We start from the raw sequence: 27,910 nt of genomic DNA, 5'->3' as shown, positions 1-27,910 counted from the left end.
GACAAAATTACAGTGCTCAGCGTATTTTCCATTTCTTAAAAAAATAAAAAAATGATAAAAAACGCATAAAAAAGGCAGCTTTCATTGAAATTTATGTAAATTGTGAAAAAAAATGTTGGTGAGTTTAAAAAAAATGGCAACGCTAAAAAAAGTGGTCAAAAATTAAAGAGGAGAACGGTAAATGTATGATAAGTGTGAAAAAACTCCTTTTTAGCCAAAAGTTTCGTTCGTTCGAAATTCGGTAGAAAATTTCCAAGAATAGGTCCTCAATTCCAGGAATTTTGGCGATTCCGAGAATTTGACGTCATTTCTCGGAAAAATTTTTCGGTCGACCTCCTATCATGTCATGTTCTCCTAATACAAAATCCAATTTTTGGACAAAAGTTTTCCTATGACCGAGGAATTTCGATATTGATCTTTTTTGTTTAATATCTCGTTTATTCTTCATAATATTAAAAAATGCTTGAGATAAAAGTTGAATGGTTTCGAAAGTGCTATATTCTGGTGCCCTCAATTTTTTAGTATGTTAACCCATAAAAAACTTATCAAGCACAATTACATTTTTTTAAATAGCATCATATATCTTTTATTGAATCAATCCATTCATCTTAACATTCTCTATAAAAATGTATAGGACTATTTATAGTAAAAAGCCATTAGTTTAGAAGATATTTAAATAAATCCAATTATTTTTTAAACTATAAATTTTTTGCTATATATGGCTTAGTACTTTTTTATACAGAGTACCATGATATATCAATTCGAATATTAAAAAATATATAGTTCTATTTATACGAACAAAATTCACTCCTATAAATTTTTTATTCTTCTATGTATAAAAAAATAAATAACAAGAGGATGTACCACCATCGAAACCATTCTAGTTTTATTTGAAACATTTTTTAATATCTCCAAAAGCAAGCGTGATACGTCAGATAATACTAAAAGGCCACCCGGTATAATATATCGAAATATATTATACCGGGTGGCCTTTATATATAATAATATAATCGAAATGTTATAAAAATACCACATGACAAAATTACAGTGCTCAGCGTATTTTCCATTTCTTAAAAAAATAAAAAAATGATAAAAAACGCATAAAAAAGGCAGCTTTCATTGAAATTTATGTAAATTGTGAAAAAAAATGTTGGTGAGTTTAAAAAAAATGACAACGCTAAAAAATGTGGTCACAAATTAAATAGGAGAACGGTAAATATATGATAAATGTGAAAAAACTCCTTTTTAGCCAAAAGTTTCGTTCGTTTGAAATTCGGTAGAAAATTTCCAAGAATAGGTCCTCAATTCCAGGAATTTTGGCGATTCCGAGAATTTGACGTCATTTCTCGGAAAAATCTTTCGATCGACCTCCTATCATGTCATGTTCTCCTAATACAAAATCCAATTTTTGGACAAAAGTTTTCCTATCACCGAGGAATTTCGATATTGATCTTTTTTGTTTAATATCTCGTTTATTCTTCATAATATTAAAAAATGCTTGAGATAAAAGTTGAATGGTTTCGAAAGTGCTATATTCTGGTGCCCTCAATTTTTTAGTAAGTTAACCCATAAAAAACTTATCAAGCACAATTACATTTTTTTAAATAGCATCATATATCTTTTATTGAATCAATCCATTCATCTTAACGTTCTCTATAAAAATATATAGGACTATTTATAATAAAAAGCAAATAGTTTAGAAGATATTTAAATATATCCAATTATTTTTTAAACTATAAATTTTTTGCTATATATGGCTTAGTACTTTTTTATACAGAGTACCATGATATATCAATTCGAATATTAAAAAATGTATAGTTCTATTTAAACGAACAAAATTCACTCCTATAAATTCTTTATTCTTTTCTGTATAAAAAAATAAATAACAAGAGGATGTACCACCTTCGAAACCATTCAAGTTTTATTTGAAACATTTTTTAATATCTCCAAAAACAAGCGTGATACGTCAGATAATACTAAAAGGCCACCCGGTATAATATATTACTTAATCGGCTACTAAAAACAATCGAAATGTTATAAAAATACCACATGACAAAATTACAGTGCTCAGCGTATTTTCCATTTCTTAAAAAAATAAAAAAATGATAAAAAACGCATAAAAAAGGCAGCTTTCATTGAAATTTGTGTAAATTGTGAAAAAAAATGTTGGTGAGTTTAAAAAAAATGGCAACGCTAAAAAAAGTGGTCAAAAATTAAATAGGAGAACGGTAAATGTATGATAAGTGTGAAAAAACTCCTTTTTAGCCAAAAGTTTCGTTCGTTCGAAATTCGGTAGAAAATTTCCAAGAATAGGTCCTCAATTCCAGGAATTTTGGCGATTCCGAGAATTTGACGTCATTTCTCGGAAAAATCTTTCGATCGACCTCCTATCATGTCATGTTCTCCTAATACAAAATCCAATTTTTGGACAAAAGTTTTCCTATCACCGAGGAATTTCTATATTGATATTTTTTGTTTAATATCTCGTTTATTCTTCATAATATTAAAAAATGCTTGAGATAAAAGTTGAATGGTTTCGAAAGTGCTATATTCTGGTGCCCTCAATTTTTTAGTATGTTAACCCATAAAAAACTTATCAAGCACAATTACATTTTTTTAAATAGCATCATATATCTTTTATTGAATCAATCCATTCATCTTAACATTCTCTATAAAAATGTATAGGCCCATTTATAGTAAAAAGCCATTAGTTTAGAAGATATTTAAATAAATCCAATTATTTTTTAAACTATAAATTTTTTGCTATATATGGCTTAGTACTTTTTTATAGAGAGTGCCATTATACATCAACTCGAGTATTAAAAAATGTATAGTTCTATTTATATGAACAAAATTCACTCCTATAAATTTTTTATTCTCCTACGTATAAAAAAATAAGAAAAGGATGTACCACCCTCGAAACCATTCAAGTTTTATTTGAAACATTTTTTAATATCTCCAAAAACAAGCGTGATACGTCAGATAATACTAAAAGGCCACCCGGTATAATATATTACTTAATCGGCTACTAAAAACAATCGAACAATATTTTCCATTTCTTAAAAAAATAAAAAAAATGATAAAAAACGCATAAAAAAGGCAGCTTTCATTGAAATTTGTGTAAATTTTGAAAAAAAATGTTGGTGAGTTTAAAAAAAATGGCAACGCTAAAAAAAGTGGTCAAAAATTAAATAGGAGAACGGTAAATGTATGATAAGTGTGAAAAAACTCCTTTTAAATTATGTTCTCCTAATATATCGAATTTTCAGCCAAAAGTTTCGTTCGTTCGAAATTCGGTAGAAAATTTCCAAGAATAGGTCCTCAATTCCAGGAATTTTGGCGATTCCGAGAATTTGACGTCATTTCTCGGAAAAATTTTTCGATCGACCTCCTATCATGTCATGTTCTCCTTATACAAAATCCAATTTTTGGACAAAAGTTTTCCTATGACCGAGGAATTTCGATATTAATCTTTTTTGTTTAATATCTCGTTTATTCTTCATAATATTAAAAAATGCTTGAGATAAAAGTTGAATGGTTTCGAAAGAGCTATATTCTGGTACCCTCAATTTTTTATTAAGTCAACTCATAAAAAACTTATCAAGCACAATTACATTTTTTTAAATAGCATCATATATCTTTTATTGAATCAATCCATTCATCTTAACATTCCCTATAAAAATGTATAGGATCATTTATCGTAAAAAGCCATTAGTTTAGAAGATATTTAAATAAGTCCAATTATTTTTTAAACTATAAATTTTTTGCTATATATGGCTTAGTACTTTTTTATAGAGAGTACCATGATATATCAACTCGAATATTAAAAAATGTATAGTTCTATTTAAACGAACAAAATTCACTCCTATAAATTCTTTATTCTTTTCTGTATAAAAAAATAAATAACAAGAGGATGTACCACCCTCGAAACTATTCAAGTTTTATTTGAAACATTTTTTAATATCTCAACAAGCGTGATACGTCAGATAATACTAACAGGTCACCCGGTATAATATATTACTTAATCGGCTACTAAAAACAATCGAAATGTTATAAAAATACCACATGACAAAATTACAATGCTTGGCGTATTTTCCATTTCTTAAAAAAATAAAAAAATGATAAAAAACGCATAAAAAAGGCAGCTTTCATTGAAATTTATGTAAATTTTGAAAAAAAATGTTGGTGAGTTTAAAAAAAATGGCAACGCTAAAAAAAGTGGTCAAAAATTAAAGAGGAGAACGGTAAATGTATGATAAGTGTGAAAAAACTCCTTTTTAGCCAAAAGTTTCGTTCGTTCGAAATTCGGTAGAAAATTTCCAAGAATAGGTCCTCAATTCCAGGAATTTTGGCGATTCCGAGAATTTGACGTCATTTCTCGGAAAAATTTTTCGGTCGACCTCCTATCATGTCATGTTCTCCTAATACAAAATCCAATTTTTGGACAAAAGTTTTCCTATGACCGAGGAATTTCGATATTAATCTTTTTTGTTTAATATCTCGTTTATTCTTCATAATATTAAAAAATGCTTGAGATAAAAGTTGAATGGTTTCGAAAGGGCTATATTCTGGTGCCCTCAATTTTTTATTAAGTCAACTCATAAAAAACTTATCAAGCACAATTACATTTTTTTAAATAGCATCATATATCTTTTATTGAATCAATCCATTCATCTTAACATTCTCTATAAAAATGTATAGGCCCATTTATAGTAAAAAGCCATTAGTTTAGAAGATATTTAAATAAATCCAATTATTTTTTAAATTATAAATTTTTTGCTATATATGGCTTAGTACTTTTTTATACAGAGTACCATGATATATCAATTCGAATATTAAAAAATATATAGTTCTATTTATACGAACAAAATTCACTCCTATAAATTTTTTATTCTTCTATGTATAAAAAAATAAATAACAAGAGGATGTACCACCATCGAAACCATTCTAGTTTTATTTGAAACATTTTTTAATATCTCCAAAAGCAAGCGTGATACGTCAGATAATACTAAAAGGCCACCCGGTATAATATATTACTTAATCAGCTACTAAAAACAATCGAACAATATTTTCCATTTCTTAAAAAAATAAAAAAATGATAAAAAACGCATAAAAAAGGCAGCTTTCATTGAAATTTATGTAAATTTTGAAAAAAAATGTTGGTGAGTTTAAAAAAAATGGCAACGCTAAAAAAAGTGGTCAAAAATTAAAGAGGAGAACGGTAAATGTATGATAAGTGTGAAAAAACTCCTTTATGTTCTCTTAATACAAAATGGAATTTTTAGCAATAAGTTTTATTCGTTCGAAATTCGGTAGAAAATTTCCAAGAATAGGTCCTCAGTTCCAGGAATTTTGGCGATTCCGAGAATTTGACGTCATTTCTCGGAAAAATTTTTCGGTCGACCTCCTATCATGTCATGTTCTCCTAATACAAAATCGAATTTTTGGACAAAAATTTTTCTACGTTAGAGAATTTCTATAATTCCAAGAATTTGATATCATTTCCGGGAATTTTATATATTCCAAGAATTCTATGTCATTTCCAAGAATTTTAGAAATTCTAATAATTTGATTCACTTTCAAGAACTACAAAAATTTCTGGTGTTACTTCTGTTCAATTTATATTCTTATATTATAAAAATTATTTAAATTTTTCACTTTTTATTGAAAGAATATAAATAAAGAGACAAATTATATTTACCTTATATCTTTTTCTTTACTTACCTTTTACATACTTACCTTAGAAAATTCTAATATTTTCTCGAATCATTTTTTTAGTAATTTACTTAAATCTAAAGGACTGGAAGGAATATAGGAATAAAGATTATTTAAATAACAAATTCATTAATTTGTTGAATAAGAGCGTTTATTGTATATTATTCATATTACATATAAATATATAAATATATATTACATAGTAATTATATTACATATTTTTAATTATAAATTTATCTACATACATTTTGTTTGTAGGAATTTATAATAATTGTTTAATATGTTTAATGTGTTTTTAGAAATTCTAAGAATTTGACATTTTTTCCAAGAACTTCTAAAATTCTCCAAGTTATGTTCTCCTAATACAAAATCAAATTTTCGGCTAAAAGTTTTATTCATTTGATCATTTGGAAAATTCTCAAAATTTTAAGATTTCATATTGAAGAATTATTAAAAATTCCTAAAAAATTTCTCGAGCAATTTCTTATCAATTTATATTTTTTTAATATAAAGTAAAAATTTCAGCAACAATGCAATTGTACAAAAATAAATATCTATTAAATTAAGAAAATTATAGAAAAATAGCATTTTTTTATGAAATATAAAGAGCTACATTAATCAATCTATTAAAAAAATATATAATTTTATTTAAAAGATTGAAATTAACTTCCACTGATTTTCTTATATATTCATTTCTAAAAAATTAATAATACAAGAATATAAATTCATATATATTCTTTATTTTAAATTATTTAAATTTTATTTGAAATTTTATTATTTTTCGCTATATACAATAATAGAGATGTAAATCGTGAATAGTATCAAGTGGAATATCTTATATATGGAAATGAATGAAAAGAAAAAAGGAATGGAACATATAATACAAAGAAATATATAACACAATATCATTTATTCATATATATATATATATATATATATATATATTTTTAATATTTTTAATATATAAATTCTTAGAATTAAGAGAAGTATTGTTATAAATTAATATAATTTTTTTCTCTATTTTCAAAATACAGGATATCCACATTGATAATACAATCGAAAAATATTAAAATAGTAAAATTTTATCAAGTCTTCCTGTTTTTATGAAAATTGAAATTAAATGTATATTAAGAAAAATCATATAATTGGCAAATTGTCAAATTTAATTTTTTTTTAAATTAATTTCCATATGAAAAAAATTCATTCTATATTTTCTGTATATTTTCACATATATAATTACTTCTTTTTAATGATTTACCGATCAAAAGGGAAACTCGTATCTAATCGGAAATAACCATTTTTATCTGTTGAAAATTTGTTGGACTTGATTTATTTTAAATTGAAGACTCAATAGAGAAAATTATGTTCTGTATTTTTTATTTCTTTATATATTTGATATTCTGCATATAATCTCTAAAATGGCAAAATTAGCTAAAAATTTTTGTCTTAGAACTAGAAATTCTTTATTAAATAAATAATTAACATTTGATATTAATGTATTATCACGTAAAACTAAACGAGAAGTAATAAATTAATTGTTACAAGATTTCTTATTGTTTTAATAATTAGTTCCACGCTAAAAAGACATAAAAACTACTAAAGGTAAAGGAGAATTTAGAAGAAATGATTATCAAGCGAGGTTAATTGTACATGCCAGATTGTACGTGAATCACGGACGGTGAATGGAAGTTATATGTCGATCCTCATGGAATCTCAGACGGAGACCGTGAGGTTTCTCTTTCCTCTCTGCCCCTCCTTTCTCTTCCCGCAATCCACGAAGCGTAGCTAGCCTCTCTTTCTTCTTCTTGTTGGCTCATTATTGTCGGTCTTCATTGCACGCTTGCGGTTTCCGTTTGCCTCGTAGAGGCCTCACCAAGCGTATCACTTGACTCGAGGCATGTGGCGGACAGTTTACTTCGTGATTTCGAACCGGTCAATTCGTGGACGATTCCGAACACTTCTTTGCAAATAAAGTGAAGTAAGAAGAAAGGATTCATCGTTGATATGGGGGTGCACACCAGGAATGTCAGTGACAGTCTTGGAAATGCGTTATCGACCAAAGGTAATTGTTATTAATTCGATGTGGATTTATTTGTTAACTTTATATCAAAATCTGGTTAGCAAAATTTTATTACAAAATGGCTCGTTTAAAATGAAACGATTGATCACTTTCCTTCTTTCGTATTTTCTCGCTAAATTCACCTAAAATCTTACGTACAAAACGCAACAGGTGGTAAAACGTGAACGTTGCTTTTCTCTCGTTGCCTATATACACATACCTAGGCAGTTTGTATAAGGGATTGTGTAAAGGACGAAACGTATAGAAAAAATTAATCCGGTTTTTCTACTTATTCTTCAACTGTAATACAATATCGATAATAATATCACGAGATCAAACGTTATTCGGAGAATGTTGGATTTGATATAAACCGAGACGAGTTCTATTTCGAATATATCTGGTGGGATTTTAAATAAAAAAAAATTTGATTTATGTATACTGATATTATAAAAGAGGAGAAGGTAATCAAGTTATTGGATGAAAACAAGTATTTGCTTATAACAAACAAATCGCGACACCAGAGGAAAGGATAGGTATACACTGGTACTGGTACGTACAGGCATCGATAAAGACTTATTGTTACACTCTGCTAACCTGTCGTGATCACACGATTGTAATAACAGTTATGTCGGATCTGGTTACATGACTACTTATTGCGATATTCATCATTCAATATTATCAGTGTGACTTGTTGTTTCGTGTGAGGTAGAAATTAAAAGTAATTGCGCAAATGTGATAAAATTTCTTGGTAACCTACAAAAATATTTCGTTATTTGTTTATTGAAATGTCGTTCCCATGAAAGAATAAGAATGATACCATCACAAAATTTTCATAAAATTAAGAATAAAATCTAATAAATAGATTGTAGATTATTAATAACATATCATTTTTTACGTACAAATTTATCGGTATAAAACCGATACCAGTGCCTCTAACGCCCCTCGCATTAATCAGTGGGCGTTAAATATATAAATTTTCATTTTCAACGGAAAACATTACTTTCAATTAATTCCATCATAAATTGAACGTAAAAGATGGATTCTATCTTTTCAAGATAAAATTATAACTTTAAAATTATCCAATCCTGAATAATGCATATACTTGATTCAAACAATTGAAAGTTCTAAATACTTGAATCAATGACTTTCGATTTCTTTTTCGATGCATCAAATATCATATCATTGAAAAGTAGGAAATAGATTTTCTTCTAGATTGAATTTTACGATACTGGAACAAACAGGGATGTTTCATCAATCGTGTTCAACAATTTTTCCTGTTACGTTTAATGCTATCGGAACAAGTTTTAGCTTCGATGATTTACTGAATCTAACACGATAGTACTCGTTATATCGCGAACATGTACCGTTAATGCGTTATTCCAAAACTGCCGACCAACTTTTGATACAACGAACTTTCACGAGTACACAGCGTGTATGCGATAATGATGCTTTCGAATAAGTACACAAGACGTTTTTTCGTTCGCCAGTTTTTGCGTTCCAGCAAACAGTTTCAGACCCTTCCATTTCCTGTTTCGTCTGGCCGGTCGAATCTGATCAGGGTGGCGTACGTGCTCGAAAAGACGTCACCCGTAACTTCTTACGAAGAACGGAAGCTATGGAATGACGTCAATCGCGTCGAATTATTAAATCTTTCGTCCTCCCTTCGTATGTCCAAACCTGTATATATCGCGTTCGATTTAAATATGCAAGACTATGCTTTTTAGTTGAACGTTGCAATATCGTTTGGTCGTTGACCGGAAATTTATATACAAACTGTTAGGAAATAAGCAAAAGAAGCGAAAGATTCCTTTGTTTCAAAATTTGTGCGCCACATTTATCGCTATTGTATCATGTATTTTTTTGTATGTTGGACAGGAGAAGTGTCGTGGTCAACGACAGAGGAACCCTTTACTCCCGAAGAAGAGGACGCGATAGTGACGCTGGTGGTGGTCGTGATCGGTATCATCATAGCTATAGTGATATTATTTTCAATGGGAATATTTATCGACTGCAAGCATCAGTACGTAATTCCTTTTGGGAAATTTTTTTCGAGAAAGAGAGGAAACAAAGGAACGATTCGTAATTTAATTTTTATTGCCATTTTAGAAAGAAGGATGTTTTAAAGAAAAAGAAATTGAAATTGAAAATGCCACCGTTGTCTCGAATGAGAAAAAATCAAAAGGAGGACGCGAAATCCTTGGCGTCGGATATGTGTCCGAACGGTGCTAGCGACGCCGGCTTTCGAACACGTGATGTTATAGTCTGACATCTTTTGCGATACGTCGATTTTCAACGCGCATAAGGAACGAAATGCCACCGGTCCAATTCCTGTCCAATTTCTTCGTTAAACACGAAGGAAGTCGTTATAAGTATGGTTCGACGAAAAATTAAAAAATGAACAGAAGAAATACGGCGTTGCACAGAAAATTGTGTTAGATCGAGTGGACTTATCGTGTTTGGATAAATGACGTGAATGTATCAAATGTTGCAAATAACCTATATTTCGCAAAGTTCTTCAACTCAATATCGTTCGCGTAACTGTGATTTTCATGTTTTTTTTTATTTATATCTTAGTTTATATCAACTCTCTCGATCGTATCGATCGCATATTGCGATTTCTTTTAAAAATGAACATAGAAATTTAAATGATACTGATTTAAATAATAATTTTAAAGGGAGATTGAAAGTCAACGATACGGATCTAAATTTTATTATAATTGCTCAAATAATCGAATACGTATAGATATTATTAATTCAATTATTTAATCTTCAAGAGAGATAAAATAAAGATGAAAGAATGCGATTACATACTCGTGCAAAATCTGTACATAGAGTATGTACATAAAGAAAAGTTTTCTACGAAACGAATTGAATCGAACCGAACCGAATCAAATCAAATCGAGTTGAATACGAGTAGTATTTTCATTTATACAATATCATCTATTCTTTCGAGGTCTACTCATACTTTCGACCTTATTTAACAATTGATAAACGATGAAACATCGATGTTTTAGTCATCTTATTACTAATGATTCGATTAATGATTAAACTGATAAAAATACGAAAGAAATGCCGATGTCAAAAGCGAATTATGTTCGCTTATTACGATATGCGAATATACGATATACACGTTTAAGCGTTTAATGTGTAATTGTATATTAATTCTAAACAAGTATTTACTTATACGTGTGTACGTGTTATACGTGTACATACGAAAGAAAATTGTAAATAAATGTATTGTCAAAAATAAAAGATTTTATTACAAAATATAAGGTTTTATCTGTGTACAATAATATAAGGAAACGGTGGAACCAGTGATAAATTTCATTCTTTTTGTAAATATATTACATAAAGATAAAAAATTATCAAAATATACTCTTATCAAATTACGCAGGCATTAATAAAATAATGTTTTCCTTTTTTCATTATAATTTGGACGAATATTTTGACTCGCGTCGGCCAAAATATTTTTGCTTATCATTTTATCCATTTCTATTTTCGAAGATGCCCATTTGATTTATTTCTTTGATCAAATAGTAAAACGTCATTAGCTCGGTTAATTGGAAATGCAATAATTGGAAATATTTTGTCTTTTTTATACGTTATTGATAATACATTTAAAATCAAGCTAATCTTGATCTCGAATCAAACTTATTCCTCATTTTCGAATATGTCACGCACGTCCAAGAACCATTGCCAAAAGTGCCATTCGAACGTAGACACCGTTCTCGGCTTGTCGAAAGTAAGCGGCACGTGGATCCATGTCAAATTCTGTGCTGATCTCGAATACTCGCGGCAAGGGATGCATCACTACCATTTTTCTTTTGGCGCGAGACATTAACTGTGGAGTTATTATAAAATGTCCGCAAACCTGTAAATATACGAATATTCCGTTATACATTTAATCAACGTGATTACAACAATTTTGCTTTTATCGAACAATTTGATTTTACGATATAACTTTTTCGAAATGAGAAAAATACCTATTATCTGCTTCTCGATTTCGTGATTTTTTTTTTTTTCATATCTCATTCTAAATACATAACAGATTTATCTTGATAATAAAATTTCGGTCAAGAACCACGTAACGTATATATCGCAATTAATAATTATCGCTGCGAAGAAGGAATTTTAAATCGTATGCCTTGCATACGATTCAATATCAGATCATCATCATAGGAGAACTTACTCTTTTATACTCCTCTTGAGAGGCGAAACGTTCTTCTTGAATGCGCGTCATGTAAAGAACATCAGTGTCGGGAAGAGCTTCTTCGAGCGTAGTAAAATTGTCCTGGCGTATTCCGTGATCAGACACGTACTTGACAACATGGTCAGGCATGCCAAGGCCAGATGGGCACACGTAACGAAGTTCAACGTTGTACAGAGTCAATAATCTGTAACGCGTAGCGAATATTTAGTAGCTATCGATCAATTATAGATTCTCGAAATTGCGCGCAAATAATTTCTGACCTTGCGAGGGAATGGACCGTTCTACCATGCTTCAAGTCCCCAACCATGGTGATCGTCAACCCATTCACCGTACCGATCTCGTCTCTTATCGTAAAGATATCGAGTAACGCTTGAGTCGGGTGTTCTCCAATACCATCGCCGGCGTTCAGTAAGGGTTTTCTACAGTGTTGGGCGGCTCTCTGAACACGAACCATTCACAGCAAATAAAACACATCCATCTTTCGATATTTTCGCATACAGCAAAGACAAAAAAATTAGAAACATTTACCGCAATGGCAGTAGACTCCGGATGTCGGAGCACCACTACATCCGCGTATCCAGCCATCATTATTACCGAATCTATAAAATTCGTCGAGTTAATTATTCGATCAATTATTTATCCGCATCGTTACAATGTCGCCAACCTTCCAAAGTTTCTCCCTTCTTTACCGACGATGTCGTGCCGTCCATGTATATCACGCTTCCTCCAAGTCGTTGCATAGCAGCCGCAAAACTGCAAGACGTCCTCGTGCTAACCTCGTAAAAGATTGTCGCCAGCAACTTTCCCTACAAAATCGGCATTGAAGATCGAAATCGAAACCGTGGAAATGGCGCACGCCCGTCTCTTACCCGCAAAATATGATCCAACAATCGCTCCTTTCTGACGGCGCTGCGAAGAATTTCCGCAAGGTTGAATATATCCTTCAGCATGTCCTTGTTGAAAATATCCACCGTCAAAATGTTATGCCCGACCAGATTGTGACAAATGTGGGCCGGTGTGATCGGCGGCACCGAGCCAGCCAGCAGAAGATTGGGATTGCTGTCGCTTTTGTATTTCGTCGCATTGCTAATGGGAAGGGGTGAGATCGTGCGTTGTTGACTTGTCACAAGTTTCGAGTGTTCGCGCGTGTCCACGTCCAGGGCGAAGTGGACGTTCGATTTGTGCGCCACTGTTTGCAACAGATGCGCGTACGGTTCTGGAACGATGAATGGATAAAGTTATTTTAACAAGAGAGGAAAGGTTATTCGCGTTCCCTCGGTCGGTAAGGAAAAATAAATTTTCATACCGTTCTGATCTTCCTCCGACATGTCCGTTATCCGCTCGATGTAATTGTTGTACTTTTCGTAGTTCGGCGACAAAAGACCGTCCAATGCCGAGTTTGGTCGACTGGTAGTTACATCAATGACCGGCGCGTTTACGATTGTTTGAACTTTCATTTTCGATTGAATCTCTCTGATATCTTGGCCGAAGCCAGGATTTACCAGCACTTGCCCCTCAACGTAGGCAACTTCCCCTCTGAGCACTACACGGTGAACGGAACCGCGAACTTTCATCCCGGCGAAAGGCGTCCACTTCGATTTGCTGAAAGGCATCGCTTCCGGAATCGTCCACTCATCGTCGAGATCAACTTCGATGTAGGTGTTCGATTGATCTGGCACGTTAAAGATCTTTTTCGGATTTCTATAGAGTTTGTCTATGATATCCTAAAAAAAGAGAGAGAGAGAGAAAGAGAAAAAAGAGGTAAAGTATAATTTCTTTCTGCGCTGATAAAATGAAATTTAGCCGAACAAGATACGGATTATCGATTATCTCACCGTAATGATATATCGAAAAGGAATGTTTTTGTAATTATCTTTAAGATTGGGATCTCAAATTATCGTTAATTTCATAAGTATTATAATTACTTCTATCGTTAATTTTCCCTCGTGAACCGCAGTCAACAAAAGCGGAAGCATAGTTTCGAGGCCGGGGAATCCAGGCGGTGGTTTCTCGCTCGATTTTTCTTGCAACGTGTGGGGTGCTTAAAAACGACAAGGACGCGTTAATTTTTTTACTCAATGAATCCGCAAGAAATTTGAAAGGACGAGTTATGATAAAACCGACCATGATCCGTAGCGAAGCAATCGATTATATTTAAATTATTCCAAAGAGCTTGTTGATCTTCCTTGGTTCCTAACAGTGGCCTCACTTGGCCTCGGCCGGGTCCTATCCGTTCAAGATCGTCCACGCATAGGAACAAATGGTGAGGGCACACTTCGCAAGTGACAGCCATTCCCTGCCAAACGTGATGTACGAATCATTATTGGAATATATATATTGGATAATTTATGCAATAAGCGTACTTTCTCCTTGGCCGCGCGTATTATTTGAATCTCTTCCTTTCGTGCTACGTGGCAGACGTGAATGGGCCTGTTATGCAACCCAGCCAGCAAGAGAATCGCGGCAGTCGTTTGACCCTCGGCGTGAACGCATAGGGGATATTTCTTTGGCCAACTTTGGAAATGCTGGGAGGGATAAAGTTAAATTACACTTCGCGAATACCCATTATTATTATTATTCTTCAATAATATCGATAATACCTTGATCCACACGGTGAGATCGGACAATCGGAGTGTTGTGAAAGTCTCGTTGAGATACATTTTGAGACCCGCCGCCAGGGGGGCTAATTCGGCCGTGATGTTGTGATTATCGGACGAGGCGCCGACATAAATTGCATAATCGCATCTGGCGTTTGAAAGGGCGCGCTGAAAAAAAGGAAGAAGAAGGAACGAATCTCCAAGTTGTTTTTCTTTTCTCTTTTTACTCGGTCGATGACAAACGGTTTTGTTCTCTCACTTCTTTGGCCAGGGCGAATGATGGATGATCGACGACAGCAGGATTCGTGTTGGGCATAGCAAAGATCATGGTGATGCCTCCGGCAAGAGCAGCGGCCGTACAAGAGGCGAAATCTTCCTTGTAAACTGCGCCTGGATCGCGGGTGTGTACGTGAATATCGATCAAGCCGGGAAGTTTAATCATCGTCCGCGACGACATGCAATCCGTATGAGTTTTCATTCGAGGTGCACGTCCGCCGAGCATTCTCATAGCCTACGAAACAGAATGCGTATTTATTGTGACGTCAGTTCTCGATAATCATAACAGTGCCGCTACTTGGTCGACAATTACACACTGCTCGTTTATATATGGCTGATTACAGGCAGGCTGAGTGATTACAGGCATAGCTGATATGAATTGAAAATTAAAAATATTGGAAAATAATAAAACTCGATAAAATTTTTTCCTTCATAGCTTCCAGTTTTTTTTATTGGGAAAATTAAGTTCAAAATGTTTTTGCGATATGCGAATTATATTAACACATGAAAAGTTACTCTACGAATGCAAATAAGTAGAGAACGAAGAATAAAATTTTATCGAACCAATATATATATATAAGATATTATGTAATCGATGATTTATAAAATTTACATTTAATTTTTTCCACGAATAACTTCCCATCGAAAATTCATTGGAAAGTAATCAACAAAAACAAAACGAAATTTACTTTATTCTTATTTTTTCAACAAGGAATTGTGCCTGCATTCTTATTCGGTCGATTATATACGTCGCTTCAACGACGAAAAAAAAGGGAAAAGATAATAAAAAGAAATAACTTTACACGTGCCAAACGCTTTTTAAAACGCAAACGATAATTGAAATTATTACGAACCTTTTTAGATAATTAATTATATATCAAACTTTACACTCACTTCAACGAGCAATTTAGCACATTTAACATCCGTGATTAAAGGAACGGAATAATCGACGGCGAGCCTCCTCGTACGGTATCCGTGTGTCATGAAATTGGAAACTCGGCGTGCACCGCCGTTCCTCATTGGCAAATTAATCACAAGATCAAATTGTTTCTTCGATAGAAAGTCGGCCAAATGTCGAAGTTCGCTCGGGCTGGAATCTTCGTTCACGCTGATATTCTCGAACGTCCATTGTACAGGCTCTACCTGATAATTCGAAAGGGGAAAAAAAAAAAAAAAGAAAAAGAAAAAGAAGAAATAAAAAGCGATTCATCGTTCCTTTTCAAATTTTATTATTCCTATTTGTGCTCTTTCGTTTCTTTATCTTATTTTTTTTAAGTAACATTTATCCATTAGATTCTATCTGATTCTATCGTATCTACATTGATAACGAATTCTACGCGTTAAAGTTTTCGAATTTTCGAAATGTAGTAACACGGATCGCGAGAAGGAAGCATTATTTTGCGATTTGAAATTCGAGAGATGAGAGAGAGGAAAAAAAGATGCGTTATACTTAAAATACTAAAAGAATATTTTTTGATTCAATATATAAGTAATATTATGTTATATATAATAATAATAATTATCGATCGATTTTGATTTAAACTTGAGATTAGATAAAGTTTCATTTTTTTTTGATCTTACGAAATCAATATACGATTATTCGTGAAAGAAAATTCTCTCCCCCTCGATGCATTATTAATCTTCGATTCTTTTCCATTATTAATCCGCAAGACAAGAACCGTGAAATAATTTCGCATGCAGATTAAATTTATCGAAATCAACGATCAATGTACAAAACCGATCTATCTCTTTCTTACTTTACTATCGATATTGCTTATTATTTATTTATTTATTTATTTATTTTTTTTAGATCTTAGACGATTTACTCATGCGAAAACAAAAACTTCGTTCTCACCGTTTCTCCCGATAGCCGATAACGATTAAAAACTGCCTTTTGCTGCCTGCCAATGATAACGATAGCTAAGACGACGACATATCGACGATACCTATCGACGATATTCGATTATTCTCGTCTCGTCGAATACTTGTTACACGTTGTGCTTTTTAGACGCGTCATGAACGCCGCCGTTTATCCTTCGACGAAGTATCCGATTCGAGAACCGAGTAATAATATTTTGCCGCCTTGTGAGATGAGAGGGAACAGTTCGTAGTTTATAATAAAAACCAGTTGCTACTTTTGAGGGTGAAGAGACGCGAAGACGTGAGAAATGGGAAATTCGAAGTCGAAGATCAAGCGGGCAGGGAAAACGAAGAGAAAGAGTGGGAAAAGTGCTCAGTTCGAAAGTATTTCCAAATCGTCCGATCTCTCCTCCATCGAATTCGCTAACGATCCGCAATTAGTGTCACTGAGACAAATGATTAAAAGGAATCCGGAATTGTTCATACTGAACAACCTCATGATGTGCGTTCAATTTTTCAGGAATTACGAAGAGTAAGATTATGAAGATATATATATATTTTTTTCTTTTTTTAAGATTTTAAGATTTGCGCAACGGTTTTTGAAAATACGATTTCTATATTTTTTTTCGGCGAAAAGGGAGGAAAGGAAAAAATGATTCGAAAGTTTTCTTTTTACCGCATGATTCACACGTCGAAAAAATTTAATTTCGTTATCGTTATTTTTATCAGATTATTCCCGTTTTTTCCGTTAATTTTATTATTGAAAAAATTGATTCCATATTTATCGATATTCGTTTCCTATTCGTTTCAAAGACAGATCGATGACGAAGTAGATTATATTTGTAATATATACCGACTTTAAGTATCGACGAAAAAAAGAGAAAAAATTGAATGTGCGTATTAACGGAACAAGGTTCGACCAATGTCAATTAAAGCGTAACGATAATTGTCTCGAGTAAAGAAGAAGAAAAAATGGAATATCGTATAAAAACATTATCTCAATTTTTTTATTTTTTCGTATCCATTCATTCGTGTTCGTGTGTATACACTTCGATAAAATAACATAGTTTGCCATTATGGCAAATTAGATCGGTTTCAAAGATCATGTGTCATCAAAATTAGATCACAACTTCTTTATCACACCGATAATTTTAACGGTCTCTTTTAAAAAATTTTTTTTATTAACTTAACTTAAATACAATACACATTGTAACGATCTATAAATAAATTTCGAGATAAAATTTTCCGCGAGGTAAAGAGCGATTTTCAACTCTGGAACGTGACAATAATAAGGTTAAAACATACGATAAACACATCCTCGAAAACCATAAATTATCGATTACTAAGCACATTCCTCTTTCGATAATTATAGGCGAGCAATTTTATTCTCCCGAATCGATGACACATTACGGGTGACCTCGATAACGCGATTAACACGTGTGCACGATAAAATCATCCACGATTTATCGGGACGATCGACCGAAAAAAAAAAAAAAGAAAAGAAAAAAAAATAAATATTCGATACGACGATTGCCCATTTTCCAGGGAGATCAAACATCTGAAGAGTAAGGTGGAGTTCTCGCGCGAGAAGAAGATGAACGAGCAATTGCCCCCGCAGAAACGAGTTTTATTTCCAGACATTCTTCAGGAGCACATCACCTACCACGTCGGTTTCATCTCGAGGCGACAAGATTTCCGACCGACGATCGAACCCCTTCAACCCGTCCGCATATACATGGTCCACGACAACATCGACATCACGGAGTCGACGGAAAATTACTCGTCCCATTACAGCAACGTGAACGATTCTATCACGTACAGCATACTGTTGAAACCTACGAAACAAGGTGAACGATAAACGCGTTTCTTTTAAATAAAATGATCGGGATTACATTACGGCTTCTCTTTTCGCCGAATCGCAGGTTACGTGCAGCTTCGAATATTGGACGACTTCTTCTTGAAGAGGAAATCGACCAAGGAGGAAGACATAGACCTGTCTTCCATACTCGAGGACGACGACGAAGTGTACAGCGACGGCAGTATCTACGGGGCGAAGCCCCGGTCCAACGCGTCCGTCCATTCGGCCATCTCGTACAAGTCGAAGCACGACATGTTGAAAAGCAAGCACACGAGGTCGCTGCCCAACTTGGTCGAGGACTTGTCCCGCTCCGTCGGTATCAAGGATTACGACGCTACCGGCGGAGGATCGTTGGAGGAGCGAAGGAGCGAGAGCCGGTCGAAGGCGGTGGGTGGCAGCCAGCAGAAAGACGCGCAACAATCGAAATTCCAATCGGGTTTGACGAGTCAGGATCATCATCCGAGCAGCAACAGCTCCGGATACAGGTCCGACAATTACGCGATATACAGCGAGAGCAGTTGCAACCCGAGCTCGGGGGTGTCGCAGACGTCCTCCAGTTACGAGGAGATAGAGGAATCTTGGATAACGAAAGGGGAATTCCCGAAGCACTGTTTCAAGAAGGTGACGTACACGAGCGAGGGGAAGATCTACAACCCGGCCGAGGAGAACATGCAATTTTTGAACAGCAAACAGCGCAGGATCAAGCTCGCGATGAAGCGGCACAACTACGATCTGTTCTACATGAGCAGCACCGAGTTCATGAGACATTTTATTAAATTGTTCGTGTACCGGTTCGGGGAGTTGTTGTGCTTCGATCGGGAGACGGTGGAGGACGTGAAGCGGGAGGGATGCGTGCTCTACTGCGACAAAATTATGATATCGGACGCGTTCAAGTACAGCCAGATAGAGCAGTACGAGATCATCCCCGCCATCTGGCTGAAATGGCCCGTCTGCGGCCAGGAGTGGCCGTACAGGTCGAGGGAAAGTTGGCCGAGCGAAAGCGACATCGACAAGGTGAAAGATTTCGGGTGCTACGTTGTGCCGGAGGGCTACGTGCCGAAAAGTGGAAATAACAATCTCATCGAGGATCTCGAGTGGCAGCTCACGTTCCCGACAGCCGAAAGGTATCTCGAAACCTGCATGACGCAGGCCCAGGTGCAGGTGTACTTGATCGCTTTGATGCTTCACAAGACGTTCATGAGACCTATATTCGACACCATGTTCGGAATGACGACCGCGCACATCAGGCACAAATTGTTTTGGATGATCGAGGAGAACGACAAGCCGGCCAAGTGGCCCGAGAACGGGACGGGGGAGTGTTTGTTGAAGCTGCTCAACTCTTTGTACCACAACATCAGCCAGAACGAGCCTATATTGAAGGATTACTTCATCAAGGACAGGAATCTCTTTCAAAGAATACCGTGCGAACATCTGCTGCACACGCAAAAGCAGCTCAAGAGGATCACCGAGAATCCGATAATGTACGTTTTTCACGCGATGGAGAATATTCAGTACAAAAATAATTTTTTCCCGAGATTAGATTTCGAACAGTTGTTGAGAATATTAACGGGCGAAACGTTGGCGTTGATCAATCCGAGGTTGAACCGATACATCTCGAGAAAGCCGCAGAAGAACGTAAATCCCGACCAAGAGGATAAATACGACGAGAGAGGATTTTGGGACACGCAACGAGTCAAACATTCCGTCCAATCGATCACAAACAGAACGTTGATCAACACGCGCAAAGCTACAGATTCGATTATTGAAATCTCGGTAAGTCTCCATTAATCGGTTATTAAATTGTACAATTTTGTTTTTAATAATATATATTTATTATTATTATTACGAGATACTCTTTTCGAAATAATTCGTACAGATGTTTTCGATAAACGAATTATTTCTAACCACGATAAGAAACGATACAATTGAATTAGCGTTATTTGTGTTCTAACGGAGTCTAATCTTATCTTTGGTATGATATCTTTATTAATCCTGCGATCTATCATAATGGGATGACATTTTATTGATTAAGAAGAGCTAAAACGATTCGTTCATCTCTTTTTTTCTTCTTCTTTTTCTGCTTTTATTTTTCAGACTCGATGCGCCCAGTTGGAAGGTCCAAGGCTATGCATACTTTTGAAATTCTTCATAAAACACTTCATAGAAATCGCTGAATGTTGCATTCAATATAAAGCGTATCGACAGAAAACTGTGTATCTCAATCAAGCCGATCGATTGTCCATTCTGCTTTTCGAGGACGAAAATTACAGGAGCGACGCTCAAACTTATCGTGAGAAGATAAAAAGTCTCAGGACGACGAGTTCGAAACAGCAATACGACCCGTCGAATAATCCGTCGGATGACTCCTTGAGAAACTCGAAAAAGGCGATATACGTTGAATCGTTGAACAATCGGTTTACGTCGAAACTCGTTCAACGGAATTCGACGGAAACGAAACAAAAATTGTCAGAAGAGCGATCTGATCGAGAGAATAATCATACTTATAGCGTGAAAGCAATCATTCATGAGAGGCAGTACGAAGAACCGGATAGATTGAACGAGGAGAGTAACGGAGTAACGATTAATCAAAACGAGAATCAAATTTCAAAATCGGAACACTTTTAACTTTTAATTAAACGAAGAAAAATAATCAAATTAAACGATACTTTACGAATATTTAAAAATGCGCCAAAGCACGTACGATTCCTCCATTATCATGATAAATAAAGCTTTAGCGATCCGTAATTTATTGTTATTTAAAAAACTATTTATATTTAGAAAAATTGACACGTAGAATAACAGAACGAATAAATTACGAAATTTAAATTATTATAAAAATCTAACGTAGATTAAAATTTCGATTAACTTTAACCCGAATGTAAATATTTAAATATTCGTATGTTTTAAATTTGTAGCAAAAAAAATTTCGTAACACGTCCTTCTCACTTACCTTCACTCCGTGTTCTGTATAGAAATCTGCGGTACCCATACTAGCGTATAATTTATAACCCATCTTATGAAGACTGCGAATAGATGGTAACAATTCCATCTTGTGCTGTAATCGAAATAAACAATGACGAATTAATTACGATTCCTAATTTCAAATCTTCAATTTAAATCTTTGGACCACGAAAACCCTTACTTTAAAACTTCCTATCGAAAGCAAGATTCCTCTCTGAGGTATGTGAAAACCGGTGCTCATTATACCTTTCAAATAAGCCTCGTACCGATTATCCCCGAAACAAGCTACTTCACCCGTCGACACCATCTCCACTCCCAGCATCACGTCAGCCCCTACATAAATCATTATCATTTAAACGTATATATATATATATATATACACGTGATTCGAGTGATCCTTCATGTATTTACCCGCAAGACGAGAGAAAGAAAACTGTGGAACTTTAACCCCGACTTTGCCGCAGCCAGCGAGCACGTCGACCGGTTCCACGGCCTCCCCGACGATCAGCCGTGTGGCCATAGCCACGAAATCGTGATCCAAAGTCTTCGATACGAAAGGGAAAGATCTCGACACACGGACGTTGCACTCGATGACTTTGAGCTCGTTGTCCTGTGGATAAAAGCCGTATTATCGACGGTATTCCTTCTCTCGAGACGATGGTTTACCTTGGCGATCAATTGCATGTTGAAGGGGCCGGTCACGCCGAGGGAGGCGGCAATTGCCTTCGACATCATTTTGATTTTCGCCAAAGTCTCCGCGTTGATATCCTGCGGCGGCGTCACCAGAGTGGCGTCGCCCGAGTGAACGCCCGCGTTCTCCACGTGTTCCGACACGGCCATGCAAAGGATAATCCCGTCAAACGCGACCGCGTCCACGTCTATCTCTTTCGCCTCGAGGATAAACTTTGATATGACTACTGGGTGCTCCTTGTTCACTTCGCTCGCGCTCTTCAAGTACGACTCGAGGTCGTTATTCGAGTGGGCCACGTTCATCGCGGCGCCGCTCAACACGTAAGAAGGGCGTACCAAACACGGGTAGCCGACTTCCTCGCAGAATTCGATCGCCGACTTCAAGTTGGTCAATTCCTTCCACCTGTGATACACGTTACAGTTGGAACAACGATCGGATGGTTTAATCCCATTCCACGTTTACCTGGGCTGAGAGATCCCGATGCCATCCAGCATGCGGGAGAATTTGAACCGATTCTCGGCTCCGTCGACAGATTCGGGCGAGGTGCCGAGAATTCTTGCCTGCTGCCTATGGAGATCCATGGCGATGTTATTCGGCAACTGGCCACCCATGGATAAAATTATCCCCTCTGGGCATTCGTGATCGTAGATGTCCATTACCACTTCGAACGATATTTCTTCGAAGTACAATCGGTCGCTCATGTCGTAATCGGTGCTCACCGTTTCCGGATTGTAATTCACCATGATCGTTCTCCGCCCTAAATTTCGCAACTCGCGCAGGCAACTGACGGCACACCAATCGAATTCTACCGAACTACCGATTCGGTACACTCCGGACCCTGAAACAAGAGGGAAGGAGGGAAAAATGTGCGCGCGGTTCGCAGGTTGGTGGAAAATTAAATTTTACCTATCACCATTGTGTATCCACCAGGGAATTCGACGTCGTGCGCAGTGCCGTTGTAAGTTAGGTAAAGGTAATTCGTGGTGGCTGGCCACTCCGCGGCTACCGTGTCTATTTGTTTCACCATCGGCCGTATGTTATTCTCCTGCCTCTGTATCCTGACAGCCAATTCCGAACTCTTAACCACAGCGGCAATTTGCTTGTCCGAGAATCCAATTTGTTTCGCTTTTAGCAAAACATCGTGCGACAATTTCGTGCGATTCTCCAAGACCAAGTAGTAGTCGATGATGTTTTTCATCTTGTGTAAAAACCACTTATCTATTTTCGTGAGTTCGTACAATCGATCGATCGTATATCCAGCCTTTATCGAGGCCGCAAGCACGAACATTCTTTTGTCCGTCGGTTTTTCCAATTCCTCGTCGTTGGGCGTTTTCACGTAGGGATCGAAGCCGTTGATGTTCTCGTCGACCATTCTTAAAGCCTTCTGGAAAGCTTCCTCGAATTTGCGGCCGATCGCCATAACCTCGCCTACGCTTTTCATGGAGCTGCCGATCTGGGGGGAGAAATCGGTCGAAAATCTCATCGTTTTCTTGCTATTAAAAAAAAAAAAAAATGATAAAAGTCGCACGCACCTTCGTGCACACCCGGTGAAATTTGCCGAGATCCCATCTGGGGATCTTAACGACGCAGTAATCGAGGCTAGGCTCGAAGCAGGCCGTCGTCTTTCCAGTCACGGAATTGTGAATATCCGGTAAACGTACACCGAGAGCTAGCTTCGCGGCTACGTAAGCCAATGGATATCCTGTTGCTTTGCTTGCTAAAGCCGAGCTACGAGATAATCTTGCGTTTACTTCGATTATGTAATATTCCTCGCTATTTGGATTCAGCGCGTATTGAATATTGCACTCGCCGACAATGCCAAAGTGTCTAATCACGTTAATAGCTGTCGTTCGAAGCATATTGTATTCTTTATTGGATAAAGTTTGGCTTGGAGCGACGACGATCGATTCCCCGGTATGAATCCCAAGGGGATCGACGTTTTCCATGTTGCAAACTGTGATGCAATTGTCGTACGCATCCCGCACGACCTCGTACTCCACTTCTTTCCAACCTTTTAACGATTTATCGATGATCAATTGATTCGAATGAGCGAACGCCTGTTGAGCAAGATTTCGCAATTCTTTCATAGAATTCGCGAAGCCGGACCCCAAACCGCCAAGGGAGAACGCTGCCCTGGCCATTACGGGATATCCTAATTTCTCGGCTGCCTCCAATGCCTGGCCGGACAAATATCATTCGTTTTTTTTAAACCCGTGCCAAAATTTGCCCCGATTTAATCGTGAAACTCGATTATCTACCTCCTGGATGGAGTACACCGCTGCGCTCGGCGCCACCTTTTCATCGATCTCCGCTATACGTTCTGCAAAAATCTTCCTGTCCTCCGTTTCTATGATCGATTGTATCGGCGTTCCTAGAATCTTCACGTTATATTTCTTGAATATCCCGTTCTTCTCGAGCTCGACGCCACAATTGAGAGCAGTCTGTCCACCGAACGTTAACAGCACACCATCTGGCCGTTCCGATTGTATTACCTGAAATGAGAATTTATCAGAGAGAAAGAGAGAAAGAGAGAGACAGCCAGAGAAACAGAAAGAGAGAGAAGGGAAATTTAAAAAGAAATTTTAAAATCGATTAATTACTTGTTCCACGTATTCCGGTATAATAGGTAGAAAATAAACTTTATCCGCCATGCCTTTAGATGTTTGCACGGTTGCAATGTTAGGATTGATCAACAAGGTCTGCACGCATTCTTCGCGCAATGCTTTAATCGCTTGTGATCCAGAGTAATCGAATTCGCCCGCTTGGCCGATACTGAGGCCGCCCGAGCCCAATATCAACACTTTTTTCGGTCGTGCGGACAATTTACAATTTTCTCCGCGAAAGCTCAATTCACGATACAATCTCTCTTTGATAGAAAGTTGTCCCCCTTTCGCATTATCGACCACCACATCCAAAAAAACGTCGAACAAGCATTCCAAATCTTGCGGACCGGCTGAATGCTCCGGATGAAATTGAACTGAGAAATAAGGAAGCGTCGAATGTATTACACCTTCGTTGGTATTGTCATTGGTATTAGTGAAAAGTGGCTCCCAATCGGTTGGCAATTGATTCGCATCCACGGCGAATCCATGATTTTGCATAGTCATGTAGCAACGGGTGGTTCCATGATGTGTAACCGGTTGATTATGACCGCGATTTCCGTAACTGTATATAAAACGTGTATGCTTTCAAAAGAGAAACTTGAACGTGCAATTAGAAGATAAACATAGAAATACATACTTCATCTTGTACGTGACGCAACCGGCGGCAATGCAAAGTAATTGATGTCCGAGACAAATACCGAATATCGGTTTCCTCGTGCGTGATTCGAGAATCGAACGAATATTTTCAATCGTTGTCTCACATTTAGCCGGGTCGCCTGGTCCATTACTGAGAAACAAGCCGTCGTAATCGATATTCTTTAAATCGTTATTCCAAGGCACGACGTCTAATCGAGCACCTCGACTAATCAAGCACCTCAATTGATTGTACTTTAAACCGCAGTCTATCACACATATGCGAGGATAACCAGCGGCATTGTACGTTCTTTGCACGGACTAAAATTCAATGATCCATAATCAATCTGAACGGGGCGACGGAGGCTTGGAAACAAGCTATTATTAAATCGTAATATAATTCTTTATTCTGTATACCTGAACAACTTCTGCAACGAGATTTCTTTTGTTCGGATCCTCTATCGGAGGAATTAAAGAGGGAGTGGGATTAAGTGCCGGCAGATCAAGCACGATTCTACCTAATAAAGTCCCTTTCTCGCGAATAATTTTTGTCAATGCTCTGGTGTCGATTTCGTATATGCCGGGAATATTTTGTTCCTTCATCCATTCGGACAGGGTTTTGATTTGACGCCAATGGCTCGGAGTTTCGCAAATTTCACCGACCACCAAAGCAGCGGCCCAAATTTGATCAGATTCGAACCAACTGCAAGACAAAAGTCACCGTCATATGACTTTCAAAAAAATTTCGATATTATTCATGGAAAATGGAGTGATAAAAAAGTTTAAAAAAAATTTTCATTGTTCCTTTTTAACATTAATCGTTTTTGAACATCTTACTATGGGATTTTATGTTCGTCCGTTTCATGGGCAAATACTCCATAATTTCCGACCAGTGGATACGTGAGCACTAGAATTTGAGCATGGTAGGAAGGATCTGTAAGCGACTCTAGATAACCCACCATACCGGTCTGGAAAACTGTAAAAAATGTATCAATGCGAATAATGTGTATGTGTACACATATGGAATAATTTAAACTCTAATAGTAACGTTCGAAATGTAAATATTTATGTCAAAAAAATATTGAGAAAACATTTGGAATATTGGTGATTTACCAAAGTATCTAAAAAAACTAACGTTATCTGATTTATAACATTAATTACAAATAGTAAAAACGAATGACCTATTAATCAATGACATTTGTATAAAAACTGTAATTTTAATATTTCTAATTTTATCTATAGAAAAATAAAACAATTTCCAAAAGTTTTTCAACAAGAAAATATAATTAAAATTTTAAAGTAGATTATTTAATTTGCATTTAAATTTTACGATTTCCTGTGAATTTTGCAAATATTACGAAAATATAAAATGTGACACGATATTGCAATTCGAAATATCGAAGATGAAAAATAATAAATGATACAGTTGATATCGATTAATCAATTTATAAACAAAATGATTGATTGATAATTTGAAATATTGGTATTTCAAATTATTTGTATCTTAACAAAATCTTTATTTTGCATCATTTTTTAATTCAATCAAAATTTCAGATACTTTGTGTTTTTTAATATCATTCAAAATTTAAAATATAATTAGTTTATTAGTTTTCCTATATCTTTATGTAATTTCATTTTATTTTTCCAACCTTTGCAATAATTTTTTATTCGTCTTGACAAGATGATATTCTTAATAAATTATTGTATTTTATTAAATTGTGTATATTTCAAATAAATCATATCATAAATATATTACAGAATATAAATCTTCGAATATATCATGTGTTTAAATTTGTTTGAATTTTGTCAGCATAAAGATAAGTATCACAGAAAAAATAAACAAAACACGTCTGATACATAAAGAAATTTTTTGTATGAAGTGCAATAATGCGATAATTGTTTAACACGATAACATATGAAAACAGAGTTGTAATAAAATGATTTTAATACATCCACGTGGTTATTTAATCTTCACTGTTTATAAAAATCACGTATAAATATCATTCTTGTTTTTTATTCAAGCATTCGTTTCAAAATAGCTCAATTAAAGGGAACAACGATCATGCTTATTAAATTAAAATCAAATGTATATATACAAAACAGAAAAATAACGGCAGATAAAGTTATATCACGGAGGAAACAGCCATGCACGTGCGTAAACGCAATGGACGAGCACGTGTTGCTCGTACACTCACCTATTTCACCATCGACCGGTCTCTCCGCGCCGAAATGTCTTCCCGGGAAGACCGAACCATCTTCGAGGAGAAGATAAGCGATTTTTTGTGTACGATTAAAGTCGAGCACATGCTTATGCATTTTCTTAACGAACCACGCATATACTTTCAGCGTGTTCTCGATCCGATGACCGGTGAACACTGTTCATAGTATAGGTCAATGGTATACATCGAGGATCAAACATAGGCTCTTACGGAATTGCTTTCAGACCT

The 27,910-nt window shown here is 35.6% G+C and overlaps 3 protein-coding genes across 3 annotated transcripts; 2 read left to right on the top strand and 1 right to left on the bottom strand.

Annotated features, from left to right (window-relative positions):
• Nucleotides 1–7,517: 7,517 nt before the first annotated feature.
• On the top strand, nt 7,518–11,041 carry LOC108002628 (uncharacterized). The gene is made up of 3 exons (XM_017064408.3): nt 7,518–7,777; nt 9,650–9,794; nt 9,881–11,041. The coding sequence occupies exons 1-3, from the start codon at nt 7,720–7,722 to the stop codon at nt 10,038–10,040; spliced, it is 363 nt and encodes a 120-aa protein (XP_016919897.1). The 5' UTR covers nt 7,518–7,719; the 3' UTR covers nt 10,041–11,041.
• On the bottom strand, nt 11,008–27,889 carry LOC108002626 (CAD protein). Its single transcript, XM_017064406.3, has 26 exons — nt 27,659–27,889; nt 26,301–26,439; nt 25,881–26,166; nt 25,468–25,784; nt 24,828–25,392; nt 24,486–24,719; nt 23,760–24,404; nt 23,134–23,680; nt 22,690–23,065; nt 22,203–22,629; nt 21,948–22,146; nt 21,718–21,869; nt 21,526–21,630; nt 15,752–16,000; nt 14,841–15,092; nt 14,585–14,749; nt 14,348–14,509; nt 14,109–14,280; nt 13,910–14,025; nt 13,291–13,708; nt 12,854–13,200; nt 12,649–12,790; nt 12,513–12,583; nt 12,245–12,423; nt 11,964–12,168; nt 11,008–11,645 (listed from the first exon to the last, which is right to left on the bottom strand). The coding sequence occupies exons 1-26, from the start codon at nt 27,777–27,779 to the stop codon at nt 11,448–11,450; spliced, it is 6,789 nt and encodes a 2,262-aa protein (XP_016919895.1). The 5' UTR covers nt 27,780–27,889; the 3' UTR covers nt 11,008–11,447.
• On the top strand, nt 16,507–21,670 carry LOC108002627 (uncharacterized). The gene is made up of 5 exons (XM_062083541.1): nt 16,507–16,586; nt 16,668–17,249; nt 18,263–18,564; nt 18,640–20,348; nt 20,670–21,670. Exons 2-5 carry the CDS (start codon nt 17,026–17,028, stop codon nt 21,198–21,200), a joined length of 2,766 nt encoding a protein of 921 aa, XP_061939525.1. The 5' UTR covers nt 16,507–16,586; nt 16,668–17,025; the 3' UTR covers nt 21,201–21,670.
• Nucleotides 27,890–27,910: the final 21 nt, after the last annotated feature.

The sequence above is a fragment of the Apis cerana genome, linkage group LG13 (genome assembly GCF_029169275.1).
Source record: "Apis cerana isolate GH-2021 linkage group LG13, AcerK_1.0, whole genome shotgun sequence".
Classification (NCBI taxonomy): domain Eukaryota; kingdom Metazoa; phylum Arthropoda; class Insecta; order Hymenoptera; family Apidae; genus Apis; species Apis cerana.
Note: the sequence above shows the minus strand (reverse complement) of the source record. Positions and strands in the feature narration are given on the sequence as shown.